The sequence below is a fragment of the Neovison vison genome, chromosome 2, assembly GCF_020171115.1.
Source record: "Neovison vison isolate M4711 chromosome 2, ASM_NN_V1, whole genome shotgun sequence".
In the NCBI taxonomy this organism is placed as follows: domain Eukaryota; kingdom Metazoa; phylum Chordata; class Mammalia; order Carnivora; family Mustelidae; genus Neogale; species Neogale vison.
In genome coordinates, this window is record NC_058092.1 from 164569171 (window position 1) to 164591206 (window position 22036).

Sequence of the window (22036 nt, forward strand, 5' to 3'; positions counted from 1 at the left end):
TTTAAGATTTTATTTATTTATTTGAGAGAGCCGATGGCGGGGCTTGATCCCAGGACCCTGCAGTCATGACCAGCTCCATCCCAGGACCCTGAGATCATGACCTGAGCCGAAGGCAGACGCTGAACCCACTGAGCCACCCAGGCGCCCTGATTCTTGTTTCTAAAGGGAAAATCTACAACCAACCACAGAGGCATAAACCTGTTCTCCTGCCTGTTTCCTTCTCCTGGAGGAGGCTGGGGTCCTCAGGGCCTGGGCTTCCTAGCCCGGAAGTCTCCAGCGACCCCTCCCGCGACAAGGTGGCAAGTTCAGTTTAGAGCGGAAGGGATGAGGAGACTTGCGAGTCTCCTGGAGTCTGTCTCCAGGGCCAAGTGATAAAGAATAAAGCAGACACTGGATTTTCGACCTCGGCGTCTTCAGTCAATTCTCACTGGGTCCAGAATCGTGAGAACAGGGAGGTGTGACTGCACACAACACCCAGCCCGGCCTCCGGGACCTCACCTTACGCGAAGGCACACTTCCTTCTAGCCAGACCCTGCTGGGCTGCTCTACAGTTTTCGAAAAGACTTTCTAATTTCTGAGAAGCTGCCGGAGGCTTCCCCTCCTCAGAAGCAGGAATGGAAGCTTGCGGCGTCTCAGCCTCAGGCCTGAGTGCGGGCGTCTGGACCAAGGGAGAAGCCCGGGACGCGGCAGCCACGCCACGCGCACCCGTTGCTCCCGGCAGCACCCGGGGAAAATGCTGCTATTCGACAACAGATAAAGGCGTCAATGGCATCAAAAAATGAGGAGGAAAAAAAAAAAAAAACTATGGGAATTAGCCCATTTTCCAAAGAGGGTTTCCAGGTTCCTACACGTGCAAAAGTAATTGGTCCACTCTTTATTACTAAACAGTCTGCACTGAATTATAATTATTTGTACGCAGTGTCCATGTTCCCTCAGGATGTAGCATATTCCTTACGGCACAGACAATAATCAATACATGTACCAAACAAAGGAGGAAGAAGGAAACAGGTGCATTGTGATTATAACTAGATTTTACTTGGACGTGAAAATAAGATTTATTTTTCCTCTGTTGAACGGTCCTATCCTTTCCAAATTCAAAATTGATCTCAGAAGTAAATGAGGAAAAAGCCTCCTGTCTCCATCGATCTATAAAGTCGGGTTTGTGATATCTTACAAAATACAAAATATCCCGATGAAAAAGCCATAGTGTTCATTTGACACTGACATGTCTACTAACATTTTAATCGTGGCTAACACGTAAGACATGGAAAACACGTAAGACACTCCAAAAGGATGATCCCTTCCTCTGTGGGTGGGATCCCCCCCCCAGCGCCCCGACAGCATGGGGTCGGAAAACAAAGAAGTTCCTACAGTTCTTCACTCCTCATCCTCTCAAAGCAACTAAGCCTCTGTGAAGGACGTTCCTGGCAAAGAGGACGTGGGCCATAACCTATTTCAGAGCAAGAACCAGGCCCTCCATTTCTTTCTTTCTTTGTTTTGTTTTGTTTTTTTTTTTTTAAGATTTACTTATTTGACAGAGCGAGAGCAAGCACAAACAGGGGGAGTGGGAGAGAGAGAAGCAGACTCCCTGCTGAGCAGCGACCCCCCCCCCCCACGATGCTGGGCTTGACCCCTGATGCAGGGCTCAACCCCAGGACCCTAGGATCATGACCTGAGCTGAAGGCAGATGCTTAACCACTGAGCCACCTGGATGCCCCCTCCATTTCTCTGTGATCTGGGGCTAAAGCTTTGCACGGGCAGGTGCCGGCCGTCAGAGAAGGCTAATGATCATAACAGCTTCCCCTGATCAAGCCCCCATGACTGGCTGCGAACCTTAAAAATATTGTTCTCAATGGTTGTAATGTGCAAAGTAGAAAAACGGAGCCATGGAGGTTACATAATGTGCCTACATTCTCACCCTGAGAATGATCTGGGACACACAATATGTCCCTGCGATCCCAAGGCTCCTGTCACCCCTCCTAACATGTAGCCAGAGAAGGGAGAATGAGAGTTTTGAGCGTGCGGACCTTTGCACTGGATCCCAGAGCAACATGGACCTGTTGTATGTAGAATCTCTCCCTTGGTCGTTCCCACACCGGAGAAGCTTCCAGGTCTTCTCCTTAAAGAAGTGGAGGCACAAAGGTTGAAGTTCCTGCTTACAAAGTCGATTCTCAAGTGCCCCTCCCCCACCCTCTTGGAATTTAACCAGAGAGATTAAAATTTCGCACTTTTGTGGACAAAAAGAATTATTTTTAGTTCCAGCGAAGAGGGCTTTATTAGTCACTTCCTCAAAGGAGGGGACCGCACAGATGGATAAGAAGCGACAAGTGCTCAACTTCGTGAAGGGAGGGTGACTCATTTCCCATGTGATATGTTTCTGTTCTTCTTTTCGGGTTTTCAGGCCGCGTGGAAGGTATGGGTTGGCGCTACCTACCAGAGAATTCACAGTAAACGGCTGATCCATCTTGTCCTGTCCGCAGAATGAAGGGGTTCACTGTCTCTTCTCAATCACTTCATCTGTTTCAAAGACAAAAAGCAGAGCTATGGTTATTATTTATTATTATTCTTTATTTATTTATTTATTTATTTATTTATTTAAGAGAATCTGAGTCTCAAATCTCAAACCCCGGGTTATTTCTGGCTCAGAATATAAACACTTCAAAACGACTTACATAACCTGAGTTTTTAGAGAGACTTTGGAAATCTCCCGAAAAAAACAAAACGGCAGGTGGCTCGGTTTCCTTGAAAGCAGACCTTTGAAAACGGGGTTGGGACGAGACTTCGTGATTGCTTAGTGCGCGGTGTGTCTTCTGGGGGTTTTCTTACTCAGGACTCCAAGCAGGGTTGTGAAGTGGGTTTACTTCGTTCTTGCGGTAAAGAGCTTGGATGCTGGGGCGGTGGCCTCCTATGCTGGGTGGAGTCCATCTGGGCCTAGGCTAAGCTCTTCTAGTTGTGAAAGGCAGAATTGTAAGACAGCTCTCGGACTCCTGCTCCTCGGTCTCCAGGCTCCCTTTGAGTGTGCAGACCTATAACCGACTTCTAATCCACAGAACACAGCAGAGGTGAGGGAATACTTCTCCCATGTTTACGTTATGTCATGTAACAAGGATGAAGAGATCTGTAGATAGATTAAGACGTCTGACCAGCCGGCACTGAATCAATCCAAAGAAAGATGATCCCGGGTGGGCCTGGCCTAATCAGGCGAGACCTTTCAAAGATTGAGACAGTCTCCCATTGGCCTGGAAGACTCAGCCGCCATAAATAACCACAGCTGCAGGGACAAGAATTCTGCTGGAAATCATGTCAGTTTGGAAGAGCAGCCCGAGCCTCAGATGAGTCCCTAACCCAAGGCAGCACCTCCCTCGCTATCCTGTGAGCTCCTGAGCGGAGGAGCTGGGTTATGCTGTGCCCAGACACCAAACCCACAAAACTCGGAGGTAATAAGTGTATGGCCTCTAAGGTCATGACGCTTGTGGTGGCTTGTAAAGCAGCACAAGAAAACAGGTGTGTTAGCTATGAGACTTTACGTATATTAAATGGCCTTTTGTGCACAAGTGTTGTTGGGGAAATAATGTGACCTACGTCATATCGATGCGATAAGGATGAGATGAGTTAGCAGAGGAAGTGTTTGGTATAGTTCCCAGCACAGTCAAGACTACAGAAGTGTCCGCTCTTACGAGGGTCTTTAGTTTGCAGTTGTAGAACCTGAGGCTCGGAGTTACGTGAATGTGCTCGGGTTCAAACAGTCCCTCCATGAACATTCTCTCCTCTCTGACACTACTTGGGCTCACACTCCATGACACCACTTCCCACTTCTAAATTTATTTTGGCTTTTTACTCCACAGATCATTTATGTGTTGCTGGACACAACTTCTCTTCAGTTCCTTACTCATGACGGGTGGGGGGGGGATGGGTGGGTGCTTAACCTACATTAATTCATTCCGATCATAGCATTCTGTGATTCTAGAAATCTCACCCATTGACCATTCAACCCTTCCGGCTTTTTTTCTGGCCTGAATCCATGCCCAAGAAACCCTCCACAGAAGGTCACGTGGCATCCTTCATCCTCTCTAGTGATTCCTGGAGTAGACAGTAAGTTGTGTTTTTTGTTTTTTGGTTTTTTTTTTTTAAGATTTTATTGACTTATCTGACAGACAGAAACCACAAGCAGGCAGAGAGGCAGGCAGAAGCAGAGGGGGAAGCAGGTCTCCCTCTGAGCAGAGAGCCCGATGCGGGGCTGGATCCCAGGACCCCGAGACCACAACCCGAGCTGAAGGCAGAAGCTCAACCCACTGAGCCACCCAGGGGCCCCTAGACAGGGAGATTTAAGCTTGTTGTCTGCAGGAATGGCCGAGAAAGAAACGACCTGGGGGGCTGGGCACAGTCACAGTGTAGCTTAAAACCTTAATTAATTCTGGTATTCTGGTATCTCAGAATGCAGGCAACATTATTTGGGGGAATTACGAGTCCTTGGTAAGAAGAAATAAACCAGGGAAAGAAAAGAAGAGGAGAGGAAAGAAGAGAAAAGGAAGAGAGAGGAAAGGAAGGAAGGAGAGAAGGAAGGAAGAGAAAGAAAGACATTAAAACAGTTAAAGAGACAGAACAAAAAGGCTTATGGGAAATTTGGGGCTGGTTGGGGGGAAGGGAGGGAAGGGAACAATGAAACACTAGTTAGTCATTGACTAGGGTCTTGCAGAAGCCTAGAGTTATTTTTTAGGGGTTGCTCAGATCCTTACATGGAGAACAAACAATTTTAAGAAATTAAAAACATTACAACAGTGCTTCTTAAACTTAACTGTATCTAAAAGTTATGCGAGCCTGGGGCTTATTTAACATGCAGATTCCTAGAACCCACCCACAGGGCTTCTGTAACCAGCCGTTGTGAGCCCACCAAGCAGCACTGATGGGTTAGGACCGGCCCGGGGAAATCTGACATGTGAGGTTTCCAAACAATACTTGCAGGGACGCTGTCTTTGGGAACGCATCAAGCAGGGCCCCTCGCTGCAAGCGAAGGCACCCACTCTTGAATTCATAAGAAAATGGGAAGATCACAGATTTCCAGGAGGGCCTGGGAAATGGGGATTGGAGGCTATGTAATCCCCCAAAATCACTCAGCAGCACTGGTGTGAGGGGAAGGGGGTCCCCCAGCTTCCAGCACAGCCACCAGCTGCCGTGTCTTGTTTGATGTCACCAGTTTCTAGTTCAAAGTATGAGATGAAATTCTGTGGCTGGTGGAGCCTAGGTCACATGCCCACAGCCAGGCACCGGAAAATGCAAATGCCCAGCACTTGACACTTCCACGGGAGGCAGTGGGATGGGCCCAGTGAGAGAAGGTTCCTGGTGGCCAGGACCAGGTGCCCAAAAACAATGACCAGCGGGCATAAGACTCAAACCAACTTTTCTGTAATGATCTTCTGAATGTACAAAATGCATAATTCAATAGATCTTGAACATGGGCTTTTATTTATTTATTTATTTAAAGATTTTATTTATTTGTTTGTCAGAGAGAGAGAGAGAGGACGAGCAGGCAAAGTGGCAGGTAGAAGCAGAGAGAGAAGCAGGCTCCCCCCTGAGCAAGGACCCCGATGCGGGACTCGATCCCCGGACCCTGGGATCATGACCTAAGCTGAAGGCAGCGGCTTAACCGACTGAGCCACCCAGGTGTCCTGAACATGGGCTTTTATTACCTTGCCATAGATGCAAACCCATCACTATTAATGCCCACACATAAAATTACCTGTAATTCACCAATAGAAACCGACTCCCCTCAAATGTAAGATGAAAGAAATTTATAGATGGGTCAGTCAACTCATTTCTTTGGACCGTGCACTCCTCAGAGGGAACGGTCTTGTCTGAATTTGTTTTTTAGCCACTAATCCTAGCATCTATTATTTCCAACACAATCTGTTACCCAAGTCAACATAGCCAGTGACGTTCTCTAGACCAGTAGCTGTCCAGCTGTGCAGCAGGATCCCCAAGACCCCAGTGAGGGGTGTGCAAGGTCAGCATTATTTTCATACTATCCCTCAGACGTTATTTGCTCCTTCACCATCTATCTGTCACAGTTCTGCAGTGGAGACGTCCAGAGGGGGGATGGCTTATTTGCATATCCCTGTCAATGTCTGTTTCAGTTTTTAATACAATAAATGCAAATCCATAAAGACCATACAGGCAAAGCTTGTGAGTATCCTTCGTAATTTTTAAGAGGGCAAAGGGGTCCCAAGTCCAAGACGTTTGAAAAACACTGCTTTAGGGGTGGCTGGGTGGCTAAGTGGGTTAAGCCTCTGCCTTCAATTCAGGTCATGATCTCAGGGTCCTGGGATCGAGCCCCGCATCGGGCTCTCTGCTCAGCAGGGAGCCTGCTTCCCTCTCTCTCTCTCTCTCTGCCTGCCTCTCTGGATTGAGTGTCACCTTCCGTTGGTGCTAAAATAATTTTTAAAAAACTGAGGGCAGGGGCTCCTGGGTGGCTCAGTTGGCAAAGTGTCCGACCGTTGACTTAGGTTTGGTCGTGATCACAGGGTCGTGGAATCAAGCCCCAAGTCGGGCTCTGTGTTCAGCTCTGATGCCCCTCTCCCTCGGCCCTTCTCCTCTCTAAAATAAATATGTAAATCTTTAAAAAAGACAAAGAAAACTGAGGGCACCGTGGGAGGTGCCTGACCTCATAGACCCTGAGACCCAGAAAAGCAAATGCCACAGACTGCCAGTATTTGCGATATCCACTCTTTTTCTCAAAGAAAAATACAATTGTTAGCTACTACATAGTGGCCCCGGTAAAAACCTACATTTTTCCAGCCTGCCTTGGCCTTAGATGTGGCCACGTCCCCAGGCCCTGCCAGGGGGTGTGAACGGAATTACTGTGATCAAAGTCTGGATCCTGCCCCTAGAGAAAGGGAGCCGGCCGCCCCCACCCACTGGGGCCCTTCCTGCCCGTTGATGCGGCCATGCAGGTGCACGAGGACAGGAGCCCAAGGCACTGCAAAGCAAGAAGAGAGAGGAAGCCCTCCAGGCTGCTCATGCTCAGACTGGGACAGAGACAAAGGTCTGTCTTGTGCAATACCATGTCCTGTTTAGGCAGCTGGACGTGCATCCCGACAAATGCCATAGTTTAACCTAGAAAGGGTGATGCAGCGCGGCCCAAGGGAGACCGTGGCCGACACCCTAAGGACACAGGTATCCTCCATCAGGGGGATCACATCCTCCATCACATCCCCAACAGCCGGCTTAGCTGCCTCCACGCCTTTGCCCTGGGTGCAGGCAGTGACAGAAACACCCTCTTCCCTCCTGTGACCTCACAACTCACCCAAATCCTGCCCAGCCGGGGAGAGCCTGCATACCCAGCCGGAAGTTTCAGACTTCTTTAGATATTAAGCTCCAGCCCCGAAGACAACATTTGACTGTTATAAATGCTTAATTTGGTTGTTACACAAAACTTTAAAAATTCTAAGTTAGTTATCAATATTTTAAAAATTGGGAAATTTCATATAAAAATTCAGGTTTTTCTTCTTTAAAAAAAAAAAAAAAAAACAGAGGATCTGGCACCACTGGGCCCAGTACTTGAGACATTTGTTTTTAATCTTCCATCGTGAGTTTAGAACAGTACCTGCTACGTGTACATATTTGTTGTGTGAATGAGGAAGCAGTTCCCTTAAAGTCTAGAGTATACTCTCCATCACATTCCCAGACATATAACAAAAATTTGGTAAATTTTTGGATCTGTGCTAAAATATGTCCCCCAAGCACCTGGGTGGCTCAATCATTAAGCGGCTGCCTTTGGCTCAGGTCTTGATCCTGGGGTCCTGGGATCGAGACCTACATGGGGCTCCCTGCTCCGCGGGAAGCCTGCTTCTCCCTCTCACTCCCCCCGCTTGTGTTTACTCTCTCGTTGTGTCTCTCTCTGTCAAATAAATAAATAAAATCTTTATAAAAAAAATATGTCCCCCAAATGCACCAGCCTTCAAGAATTTAGAGGTAGCTCATTTAATTCTCTTAACACATGTCTGTTCATTAATTCAGTCACATATTCGTTCAACAACCATCAACTGGACATCTAGGATATACCAGGCATTGTTCCAGGCATGTGGGACATGAACAAAACTGGCAAAGATTCCTGCCCCTTGTAGAGTTTACATTCTCATTGGAAGCGACAGGTAAACAATAAACCTTTTAAATATATTGTATAATAAGTCAGAAGGTAATATGTGCTTTTGAAAAAAGAAAAAGAGCAAAGGGAACGAGGAGCCCTGTGGAGGGGTAGGCTGGGCAGCAGATGACAGTATGAAACGGAATTTTCACGGTAGGTCTTATCTGAAGCCAAAAATGAAGCAAGGACTTGTAGGAGATGAGGGAGAGGAGAGAGATGGTGCAAAGGCCCTGAGGCAGAAGCATCACGTGCTTGAGAAAGAGCAAGGCAGCTGGCTGGAGTGGCCGGCCAGCCTGATGCTGGCCACACCACGTTCTTGTGCTCCTTACCTGTCAGCAAGGATTGTAGGAAGCAGGCCAATAATGACTTTAGGTGCTAAAGATAAGATGAACACTGGAATTTGGAGGATCAGAAATAAACAGCAGAGAATGTTGAAGGCAGAAGGGAAGTACTCAGCATCATGCACCAGTAACACCTAAGTTCCCTTTGGAAGTGGGGGCTCCAGGGGCACAGAGCAAAGGCAGCCTCTGTGGCCGGCCTGGCTGGGGGTCCTGGCTGCATCATCCTCTTGCCACTCATCCTGCCTGGGCCCTCCCAGGCTCACCTTCTTCATGCACAACTGGGCTCATCACTTCGGAGGGGCCCACAACCAGTTGCAAACATTCACCAGGAAGGCCCGATTCAATCCCAACGTGCTCCCTAGCCTCCCTCCACCCCGGGGTAGGGGCACATTTCTGTGGCTTCGTAAAATCTGAACCACAGGCCACAGATACATTTAACGCGAAGCAGGCCCCTTGAGAGTTCTTTCTGTTTTAGAGCCCCCTGTCTTCTTGCCCGGATCTCCAGGCCCTTTTCCTCACTGTAGCCTCCAAGGACACACCATTTCCCTCTTCCCATGACTTTTTAAAGAAGTTGAGGGGGAGTATCTGACTTCTGTGAATCTGGGCATGCAAGGGATTGGGGAACTGGTCAAAACCATATATATTGGGGTGCCTGGGTGGCTCAGTGGGTTAAAGTCTCTGCCTTTGGCTCAGGTCATGATCCCAGGGTCCTGGGATCGAGTCCTGCATCGGGTTCTCTGCTCGGCAGGGAGCCTGCTTCCCTCTCTCTCTCTGCCTGCCTCTCTGCCTGCTTGTGATCTCTGTCTGTCAAATAAATAAATAAAATCTTTAAAAAAAAACCAAAACCTATATATTTACTGAACACATGGAGGCCAACTCCTACCCTGCTGCCCAGCTAAGGGGGACCTCCTGGAACCAAGGGAACAATTCCCAACCATGCCCGGGGCGGATGGGACAGAAAGCAGGTGTCACTTAGAAGTGGCCTGGGAGGAGGCAGGACCCTTTCCTACCTGATGCCTCACAGCTCTGAGTTTGTGAGAGTTTATTCTCCCTCTGTGCCCACAGATTTACAGCCCAGGAGCAGAATTCCTTTTGAATTTGGGGTCCCAATGGGATGTCTCCCAATCTCATTTCCCCCTCCCCCACCCCTGCAAGGCAGTGTGAAAGCAGCTCTACTGATGCTGCCTTTGCATTAAAAACCAGGGGCTGGGGGACCTGGGGGACTCAGCTGGTGAAGCATCTCCCTTTGGCTCTGGCCATGATCTCAGGGTCCCGGGATCAAGTCCCACATCGGGATCCCTGCTCCGTGGGGAGCCTGCTTCTTTCTCCGCTCTTCACCCAGCTTATGCTCTCTCGCTCTCTCAAATAAAGAAATAAAAATTTAAAAATAAATAAATAACTGAAAATAAAAACCAGCCGCAGATAATGCCAAGAATGAAGGAGAAAATATCTTGCCTAGCACAGTGTTTATCTTATGACCTTTTACTTGAATGCCTTTAACTTTCCTTTTCTTTCTTTTTTTCCTTTTTTTTGGGGGGGAGGGCTTTTTTTGTGGCTAAGCTCAGAATTCTGATCCACTTCCATGCACACAACCATATTTTCCCCAATACAGGGGGTGTCTACCGGACAGTGAGCAGCCTCCTCCGGCAGCCAGCCCGCGGAAGAGGCAGCGAGGTGAGCTCCTGGGCGTGTCCTTTGCTCGAGGGCGCTGGCGCGGACCAACCGGAAAAGCAGGAGCGCCCTGCCGGGCCGGGGAGAGAAGCTGGGAGCACCTCGAGCCACCTCCCAGGGTCTCACTTCTAATTGGCCAACCAGCAGCCTTTCTGGTCCCCGCTGGGTTAGAGTTCATGTTTTTCAGGAACGACACGACAGGGTGCAATTTACGGTGGCGGAGAGAAATAAAGTGCTCGTAAGCGAGGCTGTGAGCTGCTGCGTCAGCATCTGATTTAGATAAAAGGTGATACAGGGTCATTCTCACGCCTCAAAGGACAGGGGCAGAGAGAGGAGTTTCCCAAGTCATTCTCTTGCGGGTTGGGACCGGCTTTAGAAAGGAAATGACCTAGATCCACACGTGCTGTTTACTTTTAAAGATTTATAAAAATTCAGGCAGTAAAACCAAAGATTACTTTCTCTTATCCTCATCGGTTAATATCTGCAAATCAGAAATATGCTGATACATTGTCTTTACAAAAGGCTGCCACATTAAAAAAAAAAAAAGGTTGATACATGTCTTCACAAATAAGACGACACCTTATTTGTTCTAAAACACGGAGAAGATAAATATGAAATCTGATAATATTAGAAATTGCTTTATTGCATTTTAATACACCCTGTATTTGTTAAGTTCCCTATGGGAGTACCTACCAGATGTCAGGTGCTCCTCTCTTACCCCTAGAGGGATAGTCCAGATTAAACACACAACAGTGTGGTTTAGATTAGATCAATCAGCAAGAATGCAGTTGCTACAGGAAAAGTGATTAAATAAATTACGGCTCCAATACATGTTTTACATTATTTCAAGATAAGTCTAGGCTACATTGAAAGCTATCAAGTCTCACTTTGGTCATAAAGTAATTATGTCTCATAACATAATAGGATTTTGATCCTAACACCAGAAGGAAGGGGCGGGGACCTTTAGCACCCACAGCTTGGGCTTTGGGGCCATACACACCAGTAGGAGAACCCAGTTTCCACCATTTATTAGTTGGAATTGCTGTGACATTTTTTTTTAAATTGTATTTATTTAAGGGACAGCACAAGCAGGTGGGAGAGGCAGAGGGAGAGGGAGAAGCAAACTCCCTGCTGAGCAGGAAGCCCGAAGCGGGACTCGATTCCAGGACTCTGGGCTCATGACTTGAGCCGAAGGCAGCCACTTAATCGACTGAGCCACCCGGGAGCCCCTATGACATCTTACATAACCTTTTCTGTGTACTTTATCTTCCTCTATTAAATGTGGGGAAAGAACAGCCTTCTAGAAGAACTCAGCTGAGCTTAAATATATGAGAAATATATACATTAAGGTAAAACATAAGGTAGTAAACAGAAGTTCTGTTACAGAACATCAGCTGTTGAGCTGCTGAATTTTACACTACAACTATCCTCCTCTGAACTGTCACCACATAAGATGTAAGCGTCATTGTTTGGGACACTCCCAGGATTCTGTAAGATATTGCCTAAGTGATACGGGGTTTCTCTGGCAACATAATGAACTCTTCAGCTTTGTAATTCCAATGGCAAAAGTAGTGATTCCACATCACTAAAATAATAATAACACAATTTTGTAAGATTTAACCACTTTCAAATATCTTCTCTGATTAAAATATAATTACTGTTTAACTCTTTCTTGATGAGTCAACCTTATTTCAGTGTACCTGCCCATAGCAATGCTTTCCTGTTTCTCATTTGCTCTTGTCTAGAAAATCAACTAAAAAAGAACTGCTTTACCAAACTTCTGTCTGACTTCGGTCTTTCTGTCCTTTTAGTTTTAGATCACTGATGAATAGTTTACATTTATTTGTAAAATTAAAGTGGAGACTAGACATGGGTCTCAAGGACACGAATCTTTTTTTTTTCCCCCTTCCAATGTCTTCTATATAAGAGTAAGGTAAGTTCTGGGCAGGTGAGGGATTACTGTCGCACTATACATCACCTTTAATATAGCAAAAAAGCTATCATTATCATAATAAGGACTATGAACAGGAAGCTCTCCTTCCCTGGGTAACTGGAAGAAAGCACTAACCCTCACCAAAGCCCGAACAGATAGAGGGCATTTGAGCCTAGGGATCAGACGTGCAAACTCCAGGGTCAGACCACCTGGGTTCATATTCTGACTCCAGCCACTAAATGTAGGATCACAGCTTCTGCAGCCGCAAAGTGGGGTTGAGACAGTAAGAAAGGAAAAAGCTCTTGATAACCGTCAGACAGAGAGCACAATGCTTGGTGCTAAAGAACGACCACACCACACCGTTACCTACATGTTACAGATGCGGCATCAAGAGCCCAGAACAGGTAAGCAACTGAGCAAGTTGGGGGGCGGGGACTCAGGACTAGGTGCACAGGATCCCTGAGTTCAAGGTCAAGCAGCATGTCCTAGTCGATGGTGAAAATCAGGGCAAGGTCAGATTCTTGGGGCTTGGATAAGGATGGTAGGATTTACTGCAGAAATGAAAACTCGTGCCTTTGAAATAATGTAAGCCACACATAGAGATGGGGGTGGCTGGTGGTGTGGAGAGTTGGGGGAACTGGGGAGAATCTTCTAACTACTGATCGAATTGTTTTAATGGTTCCTGGAATATTAGGGTTTTCTGCTTTCTCCTGGAGTCCGTTTTAGTAGCTCAAGTTTTCTATTTTTTTCCCCTGTTTTATCTGTTTGTCAAATGCAGATAGTCAGTGTTCTCTTTGGGTGTTTTAAATTATTAATGGGTCCTGGGGCGCCTGGGTGTCTCAGTCGGTTATGTGTCGGACTTCTGGTTTCGGCTCAGGTCCTGATCTCAAGGTTGTGAGTTCGAACCCCATGTTGTGCTCCATGCTCAGCTCGGAGTCTGTTTTAGATTCTCTCCCTCTCCCTCTGCTCCCCCCTTCTGCCTGTCCCCCTCCCCATCCTCCCTGCTTTCTCAAATAAGTAAATAAATAAAACCATTTCAAAACAATTAATTAATTAATTAATTGGTTGGTAATTATAGCTCCCTTTTCTTTCCTAATATAAATTATTTGTGAGTTTCCCTCTTTCTTTCTGGGTTAACATTGTCAGAAATTTTGCTACTTCATCGATGATTTCCAAAGAATCACCTTCTGGGTTGGTTTATCCTTGCAATCTTATTAGATTAACTTCTGTTCTTATTTTTATTATTTCATTACTTTCACCATCTTTAGAATTAAGATACCACTTCATTTCTAGCTTCCTGAGGATTGTTCCTTGTTTTCTACGGTTTATGATTTTTCTGCAAGTGTATTTAAGCAGAGAAAAGAGAGAAACGAAATTTTACTTCAGCATTACAAATACCTGATTCATAATCTTCTCTCTGCCAAAGAAAGAAAAGGGCATTCATTCCCTTCACTTGTTTTCTAGTCTGTGGACTGACCACCTGGAATATGGAGTTGAGATATTCAGACACATAATTATTCTACCGAGACACAGTTCAATTCAGAATATGTGCTGGTTTTTAATTTAAGTTCTAAATTGTGGTATTCAAAAGGCATTTCACGTGCTCATAAATGTGCTAATTTCAGATTCTGGTTTTTTTTTCCTCTTAATGAGATGATCCAATTAATATGCATCATAAAACGCTTAGGAAATGAATCTGTGGTGTCGGGGAGAAATCCACATTTTTACACAATTATTTTGTCATCTTAAATCTGTATGAGCACATTAATTTTGTTATTCTGCTGTTGAGGTACTAAAGTTTCCTGGAAATTATCCCTTCAAAAAATAAGCCCTCCAAAAATAAATAAAGAAATAAAAATAAGCCGTCACTAAGCTTTAATGAATCCTTTAACATGCTTCTTTTTTTTTTTCCTGCAATAAGCCTGCAACAAAATACTATCCAGGAGTTATCTAATTCGATGAAGCATAATGAGTCAGAATAAATTTTTAAAATAACCTCATTTTCTTGCCTGCCAGTCGCCTGAAGCTCGGAGCTATAAGGTCAGTCCTTGGGCATTACGAATCCATTTTATTTAATTTTCCTAAGTTTCCTAAGGAGTGTCCGTGACCAGGATGAATCGAGCCTGGCACTTCTACTCAAAAGCAAAGGCTGTCCTCGAATATTTCTTGACAAGCATTTCTCCGACATTCCCTGACCATAGGAATTTTAAGTGTTCCACACGTTCCTATGGATAGCAGCAATCACATTTTCGGTTTTGTTCTAGACAGTCTCTTCAGTGCAGTAGACCAAAGCGAAATCGGCTGTGTCCTTCCATAGCCATGCCTGGTGGTCCATTTTAAAATGTTTAAGGAGCCCCTCATGCTGCCAATGTGGTTAGCAAGCACCCAGCTGGCTGCTGGGCCTGTGGGCTCACCACTCACTCACTTCCTAGTTTCCGGCCTTGTCGCCGACATCCTCAACCCTGATGGGAAGTTTCCCCTGAGTGTGGTTCCTGGGCCACCTGCACTGTAATTCCTTGGTAGCGAAGGAGAGTGCCTGTCACAAGAAAACAGATTTCCGGATGCCACCCAGTCAGATTTTCTGAGGAGACTGCCCCACAAATCTCTATTTTTATCAAGCAGCCTAGGAGATGCACAAGGAAACCTGAGGCTAACTACATCAGATTAAACTGCTGTAAAAGGGTTACAAACACCCTCCTAAAAACCTGGCCTTCATCAGCTGCCTATTCCCTACTGCAGACCAAGCGTCTCCTCTGTGATGTGGAGGTGTCCCCCCATACCTTTCCTCACCCTGCTCTCAACTATTAATTTTCTGTCTTTTCCGTTAACGTATCTTTATCTCATGAGACATGTTTTTTCTTGACTCAAACTGACACTGCATTGGAGCGTTCACACTGTGTCTTCAAATGTCTTCCATCCCCTTCTGCGAGGACACCCAACTGTGCTTTCTCACATCTTTCATACAAATAGTGCTGGCTCCAAGTAAATCCAGACTTTCATTTATTTGTACAACATTATTTATTCGCTGATAGGCTGTGCTAGGAGCTGGAGTTACAACGGTGACTAAAGAGACTGATCATATCTGATCTTAGGACATGAACAATCTGCTAGGAGCAGGGTGAGGCAGAGGCATGTGGGAACTGCTACAAAGACAAAATACAGGAAAAAGAGACAGTTGTGCTTGCTTCCCCACCCCCCCCCCAACGATACCTCAGACACAACAGTGTGTCTTCCTCAGTGCAGGGGGAGGCAGTGTTTTGCTCCATTATTATTGATGTCAACTTTGATCTCTTGTTTGAATCACGTCTGCCAGCCTTCTTCCCTGTAAAGATACTATTTTTTCCTTTGTAATTACAAAGTGTCTTGTAGGGAATTACTTAGAGAACCTGCAAATACACCTTGGCGCACTAATTGTAGCATCTAAGATGATTCATGCCTTAACAATGATTACTATGGCATCTGAAAATAGTGAATTTTCTATTTCCATCCTCCCTTCGACATTTCTTAGTTTAGGTGGCATTTTTGGTTGAACATTGTTTAGTTTTTGTACAAAATGCTTTAATTTCAGCTTGTTAAATGGTTCCATCTCTTCTTTATTGTATCCGGATTTTCATCGTTTTTAAAAAAGATTTTATTTTTCTTTTTGACAGAGACAGAGACAGCATGAGCAGTGGAGAGGAGGCAGAGAGAGAGGGGGAAGCAGACTCCCCCACTGAGCAAGAATCCTAATACGTGACTCGATCCTAGGACCCTGAAATCGTGACCCGAGCTGAAGGCAGACACTCAACTGACTGAGCCACCAAATTCACGAATGCCCAAAAAACTCCAAAAAATGTGTCCATCAATCTTTTCCTTCAGTAATTTTACGGCTGGATATTTCTGCATAAATAGACCAATAGCCTTTGACCTGTGTGGAATTAGTTTTTGTAAAGAGTAAGACAAGGCTACAGTTTTCTTTTACCACTAGGTGAAATGGCCCTGAATCTCCTTGATCACACTTAGCTTCTTATTTAAATTGCAACTCTGCCCCATAAGGTGATCTGCCCAAACTAGGCACTTAGTACCTAGGTATTAAATTAAAGTATTCTTGGGGTGCCTGGGTGTCTCGGTGGATTAAGCCTCTGCCTTCGGCTCAGGTCATGATCCCAGGGTCTCTGCTCGGCAGGGAGCCTGCTTTCCCCCTCACCACCTGCCTCTCTGCCTACTTGTTATCTCTCTCTCTCTGTCAAATAAATAAACAAAATCTCAAAAAAAAATTTAAAATAAATTAAAGTAGTCTCTGCCAGTTACACTTCAATAAGCTGAAAGAAACAAAAGTCTAGCAGCAATGGATAAAGTCATAGAGAACAGGAACTGGCACCCCATGGGATGGTAGGCAACCACGGATGCGGAACCCCAGATCTGGACTGAGCAGTGAAAGGATTGGAGAAGGATAAATGGTTACTGAGGGAGATTCTGAGGAGAAGACATAGACCTTGGAAGTTAAGTGAACACACCGAGGCATGGGAGCACAAGCAGGCAAAGAGACCATCCATTCTGGCACTGACAGGAATGGCCGATGGCCGGTGCTTCTGACTTGCAAAGAGGAAACTTCTCCCTCACCTCAAGGAACGGCATCAACATCTAATCAATTGCACAACACCTGGCGAGACCTGGAAATAGACCCCTTGGGTCTGCGCCTGAAGTCCACAGCTAGTCTGCCACCGCACATACACACATGTGCACACACGCACACACACGTGTGCACACACACACGTGCACGCATGCATGCACGCTCATGGAGAAACGTCAGACCCACCCAAAGGGAAGGAGTTTCCATAAAACAAATGGCTATTGCTCAGGGCACTTGGGGGGTCTCGGTCATTAAGCATCGGCCTTCAGCTCAGGTCATGATCTCAGGGTCCTGGGATCTGAGGCCCACAACTGGCTCCCTGCTCAGCAGGAAACCTGCCTGCTTCTCCCTCTCCCACTCCCCCTGCTTGTGTTCCCTCTCACTGTCAAATAAATAAGTCTTTCGAAAAAAAAACCAACAACAACTGGCTATTGCTCTTACAAAGTGTCAAGATGATGAAAGACAGAAACACCGAGGAACGGTTTCAAATTAAAAGAGAACACAGAGACAAGACCACAAGATGCCAGGCACGATCCTGGACCATTCGGACTCGGAGGAAATGCGAGTAAGAGCTGTGCATTAAACAGCAGCAATGGGAAAGTATTACTTTCCAGATGTTGAGAACTACTGTGATTATGGAAGCTGTGAATATTTGGGGGAAGGGGGAGAAGGATATACAGAAAATCCATGTACTATTTTTGCAATTTCTCCGAAGTCTGACATAATTTTATTTATTTATTTATTTTCAATAAATAAATGTTATTGGGATGCCTGGGTGGTGAAGTCAGTTAAGCACCTGCCATCGACTCAAGTCATGATCTCAGGGTCCTGGGATCAAGCCCCACATCTGGCTCCCTGCTCAGCAGGAAGCCTGCTTCTCCCTCTCCCAGTCCCCTTGCTTTGTGTGCTCTCTCTTTCTGACAAATAAATAAATAAAATCTTAGAAAAAAATAAAAATAAAGTCTGACATTATTTTAAAGCATTGTTTTTAATGCTCAATTAGTACCTTAAAAATCCCTCAGAAAGGAAAAAAAACAACAGAAGGAAGAATCTCCATCCCTTGCAACAGTTATAACATCAATTGCTTCTAAAGCGTAGGGAACATTTGCAGAAAAATAAGAAAGAGACGGAGTTCAATAAAAATAAGAAAATGGAATAAACAAATCACAAGAGGAATATAAAGGACTAAGTAATGTGAAAAATGCTTCATTTGAACTATTAATTAAGAAACCACACATCTGAACAAGGTATCTTCATTTATTGGATTGAAGAAAGTTTACATGATTGATACTAAATGGTAATGAGGATTGGAAGAAAAATTGTCATTTTTAAAATAATATGCATTCCTGTTAACCAAGCAATTCCATATCTAAGATTTCCCCTTGGGCCAAATAATGTCACACACACACACACACACACACACACACACTTCTCTCTCTCTCTCTCTCTCTCTCTCATCTCAGCATGGTTTAAAAATATGAAAATTTAGGAAGTAAAAATAGCCATCAAAAGGGTGTTACTTAAAATAAAAACTATCTCTAGTTGATGAAGCCATTAGAAAGGGCTTACCTCTACATACACCACCCCAAGAAGATGTCCAAGATCTAGCATTATTGAGTGGGAAAAAGACAATTGCAGGAGAGTAGCTTACAAAGCATGACTCTGTCCTTGTGACACTCACACTTATGCAGTTGATGATGTAGACCGACATTTGCAAGAAAAAAGTCTGAACAACACATACACTGAATTTCTCCCAGCTGTTCTCTCGAGGACGGGATCATGAAGGTCTTTCACGTTCCATTCATTCATTTCTGTACCATTTGTTCCTAGGAGGTATCCCTTCATAACCTGACAAGTTAGACTTTCATGATACCTATCAATGTTGAGTAGCTAGCTCCAGATTTTAACCCTCGCCCTGCCAGGTTCCAGATGTGCAAATTTTGGTAAATTACTCTCTGAATCTGTTCCTCCGGTCCAAACAGAGCTTCTTTGTGTTCTTCTTCGTGCACAATATTTCTAAGGTAGTGGATAACTGTAGTAGTTACTCAGAGGCTTTCTAAATCCAGAGGAGCTGGTCTGGCCTGATGGCGGAGCTGGGGGAACTCAGGGTTACACACATCACACAGAGCTGCTGCAAAGAGGAGGGAACTGGCTACAGACCTCCAGAAACCCAGAGAGCTTGCTGCATAAACCTTTAGTGTCAGTTCTGCCAAGTTCAAGACCCTAAGAGCCCCCCCCTTCTGCCTTTATGGTGACAAACCAGTTGGCTTGGCCCATCTCTCCCTTAATCCTCTGTTTCTGGACCAGACGCTGTGTGTCGGGATCGCGCGTGTCACACTTGTCTGCATCAGGTTAGCCCCCTGCTCAACAAGGCACACTGGTAACCTCGTGCCTACCAGAAGAGGTCTAAACACCTTTCCTTGGAGGCCCTCGAGGGCCAGAGATCTGCTGACCCCTTTTCTTGGGCACAAAGAGACTTTGTATTCCGTTGCCCCCCAGTGTCTGTTTCCCCCCTACTTCCCTCTTGGATCAAACCCTCTCTGCTCCATGCCAACGCCTGCCGCTCAGGACGTGTGAAGCTCCTTCTAAACACGCCCATCAATCCCGCGGTCTTCTGATTCCATCATCCAAAATTAGTAAGAAAACAAAACACAGGATATAGTGCCATTATAAAAACTCCAAGATGGCCTTCCTGTATCTGTTATTACTTAAAACTAGAAACACAAATCTGAATATGAAATCAGATCTAGCTCTTTGGGTTTCTTTTCTCTCCAAGTGTGGTTTACTGACCACCTGCACATCAGAATCCTCTGCAAAGGTGATTAAAATGAAGGCTCCCCGACTCCACCCAAATTTCCTGAATTATAAGTTGGGGGCTGGAGGCCATTGGTTTTGGGAGACCGGTTGGAGACGCCTCCCCGTTATCTATCTAAATCTTTCAGTAACCTTATACTTGGCAACAGAAAAATGACCTTTATGCCATAAGAACGTGATCCCCATCTACATGTCTACAAACCTGTATTTTAATCTCATGGATTTTCCATTAATTAGAAAAACAAAGTTCCACCCCCACTCGTGATTCCAAGTGATCATCTTTTTTGTTTTGTACTCGCTTGATTCAAGGAGCCATTTCTCTGACCCATTTTTACAAAAAAGCACTGATTTCAGGCCTCTCTCTTCTAATTTTGTTCCACCCATCATGTCTATTTGCATCTAATAAAGAAAACTGATCTTGGGGAACAGTTCATAAGCCAGCCTTTCAAGGACGAAAGATTGGAGAAAGAACCTGAGTCAACCTATCAGAAGATGGCAGCGTGAACCCACGGGCTTTATGCCTCTCTCTACATCTCTCCTTTGTGGTTGAAATGCACATTTCCGGTGTTAAAAGCTCTGGTCTAGCCACAGGATGAATAGAAGCACATGGTCCTTAGATGAGCTAAATGCAACCATAATGGCGATTACTGGTTCTAGTTTTCTTGCTGCCTTTAACTAAAAGGTGCACAGCAGATTGCTGTCCCAAGCCACTCAAGTCAGAAATGTTACTCTCTCATAAGGGACCCGCACTGCAGTTGCTTTCTGAGCACCCACCCAGGAAAACAGATCGGCCACGTTCACTCCGAGCCATGAAGGGTTAATAATGAGTCCTCACTGGCCTCCTGTTTCCAAATTACCCAGAGATTTCATCAAGTCAAACAATCGAAATGAGTAATTCCTGACGTGTCCCTGAAGAGATACCTCTTGTAGGAGACTGAGTGAACCTCTCGTTTGGTTACTATGATCCCACTGAGATGAAGGTGTAGCAAAGGTTTAAAAAACAAAACACCAAATCCACTGGAACTCAAATTTTTTTAATAAGGACCTTTTTTTTTTTTCTTTAAATTTAGAAAACATTTTTCTCTGGTGCCCTTACACTCCCCTGGGGAATAGGGCCACAGGGCATCTCACTCAACCTCCTGACTTGCTTGGTATCCTAGGAGCTGTGATGATAACCCTAAGCTACTGAAAGAGGGATGGAGAAGCCAGCCTGGTCCACGATTCACGCCTACTGAATGTGCTAGAAACAGGAGGGCAGGTGTGATGAGGAACAAAGCATGCACCTGTCCAGCTCCTCCCAACCCACAGGGCTCCCTGGGATCGAACCACGGTAGGAAGCCTTCTAGGCTGAGTACGGCCATGGCTGGGGACCTTTGGGAAATCCCATCTGTATTTTTCTTTAAATCAGGTTTAAACTCACAAAATTTAAAAACAACTCCTTTAAAAGGCATTGAACTTTAGTTAAATAATAATGTATAATTACAACAAAAAATTAAATCGAAGAATGCAGACAATTTTTTTTAAAGACGAAATTTAAAAATTCTCCTCAACTAAATAGCACCCATTAACTTTTCACAAGACCAGGGAAAGCTTTTGCCTCCTTAGAAAAAAGCAATACCAGTTACAGACTTCTGGAAGCTATGTAGGAGAACAAAGAATTATGAGAACAAAGAATTACAAGAACGAATGTAATGGTAAAATATTGAAGTCAGTGACGACGTGTTCCCCCTGAAAGAAGCTCTGGCGGAATTCTGGATTTTTTCCTCTTTGTTGCTCTGGCAGTTTTCCACCGATAATTAAAATGTGGCCTCTTATAATTAAACATAATTACTTTAACAAGTCAGGAAATAGCTAAAAAATTTTTGCCGTTATTCTGAAAGATGCTCTGAATAAAAATGGTTATTGTTTTAAAGACTGATTGATTGATTTTAGAGTGAGAGAGAGCCAGTAGGTGAGGGAGAGGAGCAGAGAGAATCTCAAACAGACTCAGTGCTAAGCATGGACGGAGCCTGATGCTGGGCTCAAGCCCAGGACCCTGAGATCACAATCTGAGCCAGACACTTAACCAACTGAGCTCCGTAGGGGTCCCCTGAACAAGCCTGGCTATGAAATGTCATCGTAAGTCCATGATGGCTCAGGAATGGAAGACATGTGAGACTGTGGGGGTGTAGAGAGAGGTGTATGGCATAGATGGTGGATGGCATTTAATAGAATGCTGATATTTGCCCAATAATGCAATATACACATACACACCAGTGACATCTCTCCTCATACCCAGTGACTCCTTACATATACCGCATCTCCCTGACATAATGTATGATATAATATATATTATATAACGTATAGAAATGTATAATACATGTCTTACAATATATATACTATGTACATTGTACAAACCTTGTATACCCTATGTTAAAAAAATGCACAGTATTACAGTACATAAATAATATATAATGGATACAGTCGGGTATTATGCATTCATTAGGGAGACATATCCTCTCTGCCTCCAGCAAAGAATGATGAGT

General features: G+C 45.0%; 1 protein-coding gene across 4 annotated transcripts in view; it reads right to left on the minus strand.

Moving 5' to 3' along the window:
• STAMBPL1 (STAM binding protein like 1) overlaps positions 1–22036 on the minus strand; it is a 47545-nt gene that overhangs the window by 20809 nt on the left and 4700 nt on the right. For all 4 annotated transcript variants that reach the window (XM_044239451.1, XM_044239452.1, XM_044239450.1 and 1 more), the window contains exon 2: positions 2435–2517. In XM_044239451.1, coding sequence (XP_044095386.1) covers positions 2435–2464 — 30 coding nt within the window. In that variant the 5' untranslated portion in view covers positions 2465–2517. The remainder of the gene's footprint in view (positions 1–2434; positions 2518–22036) is intronic.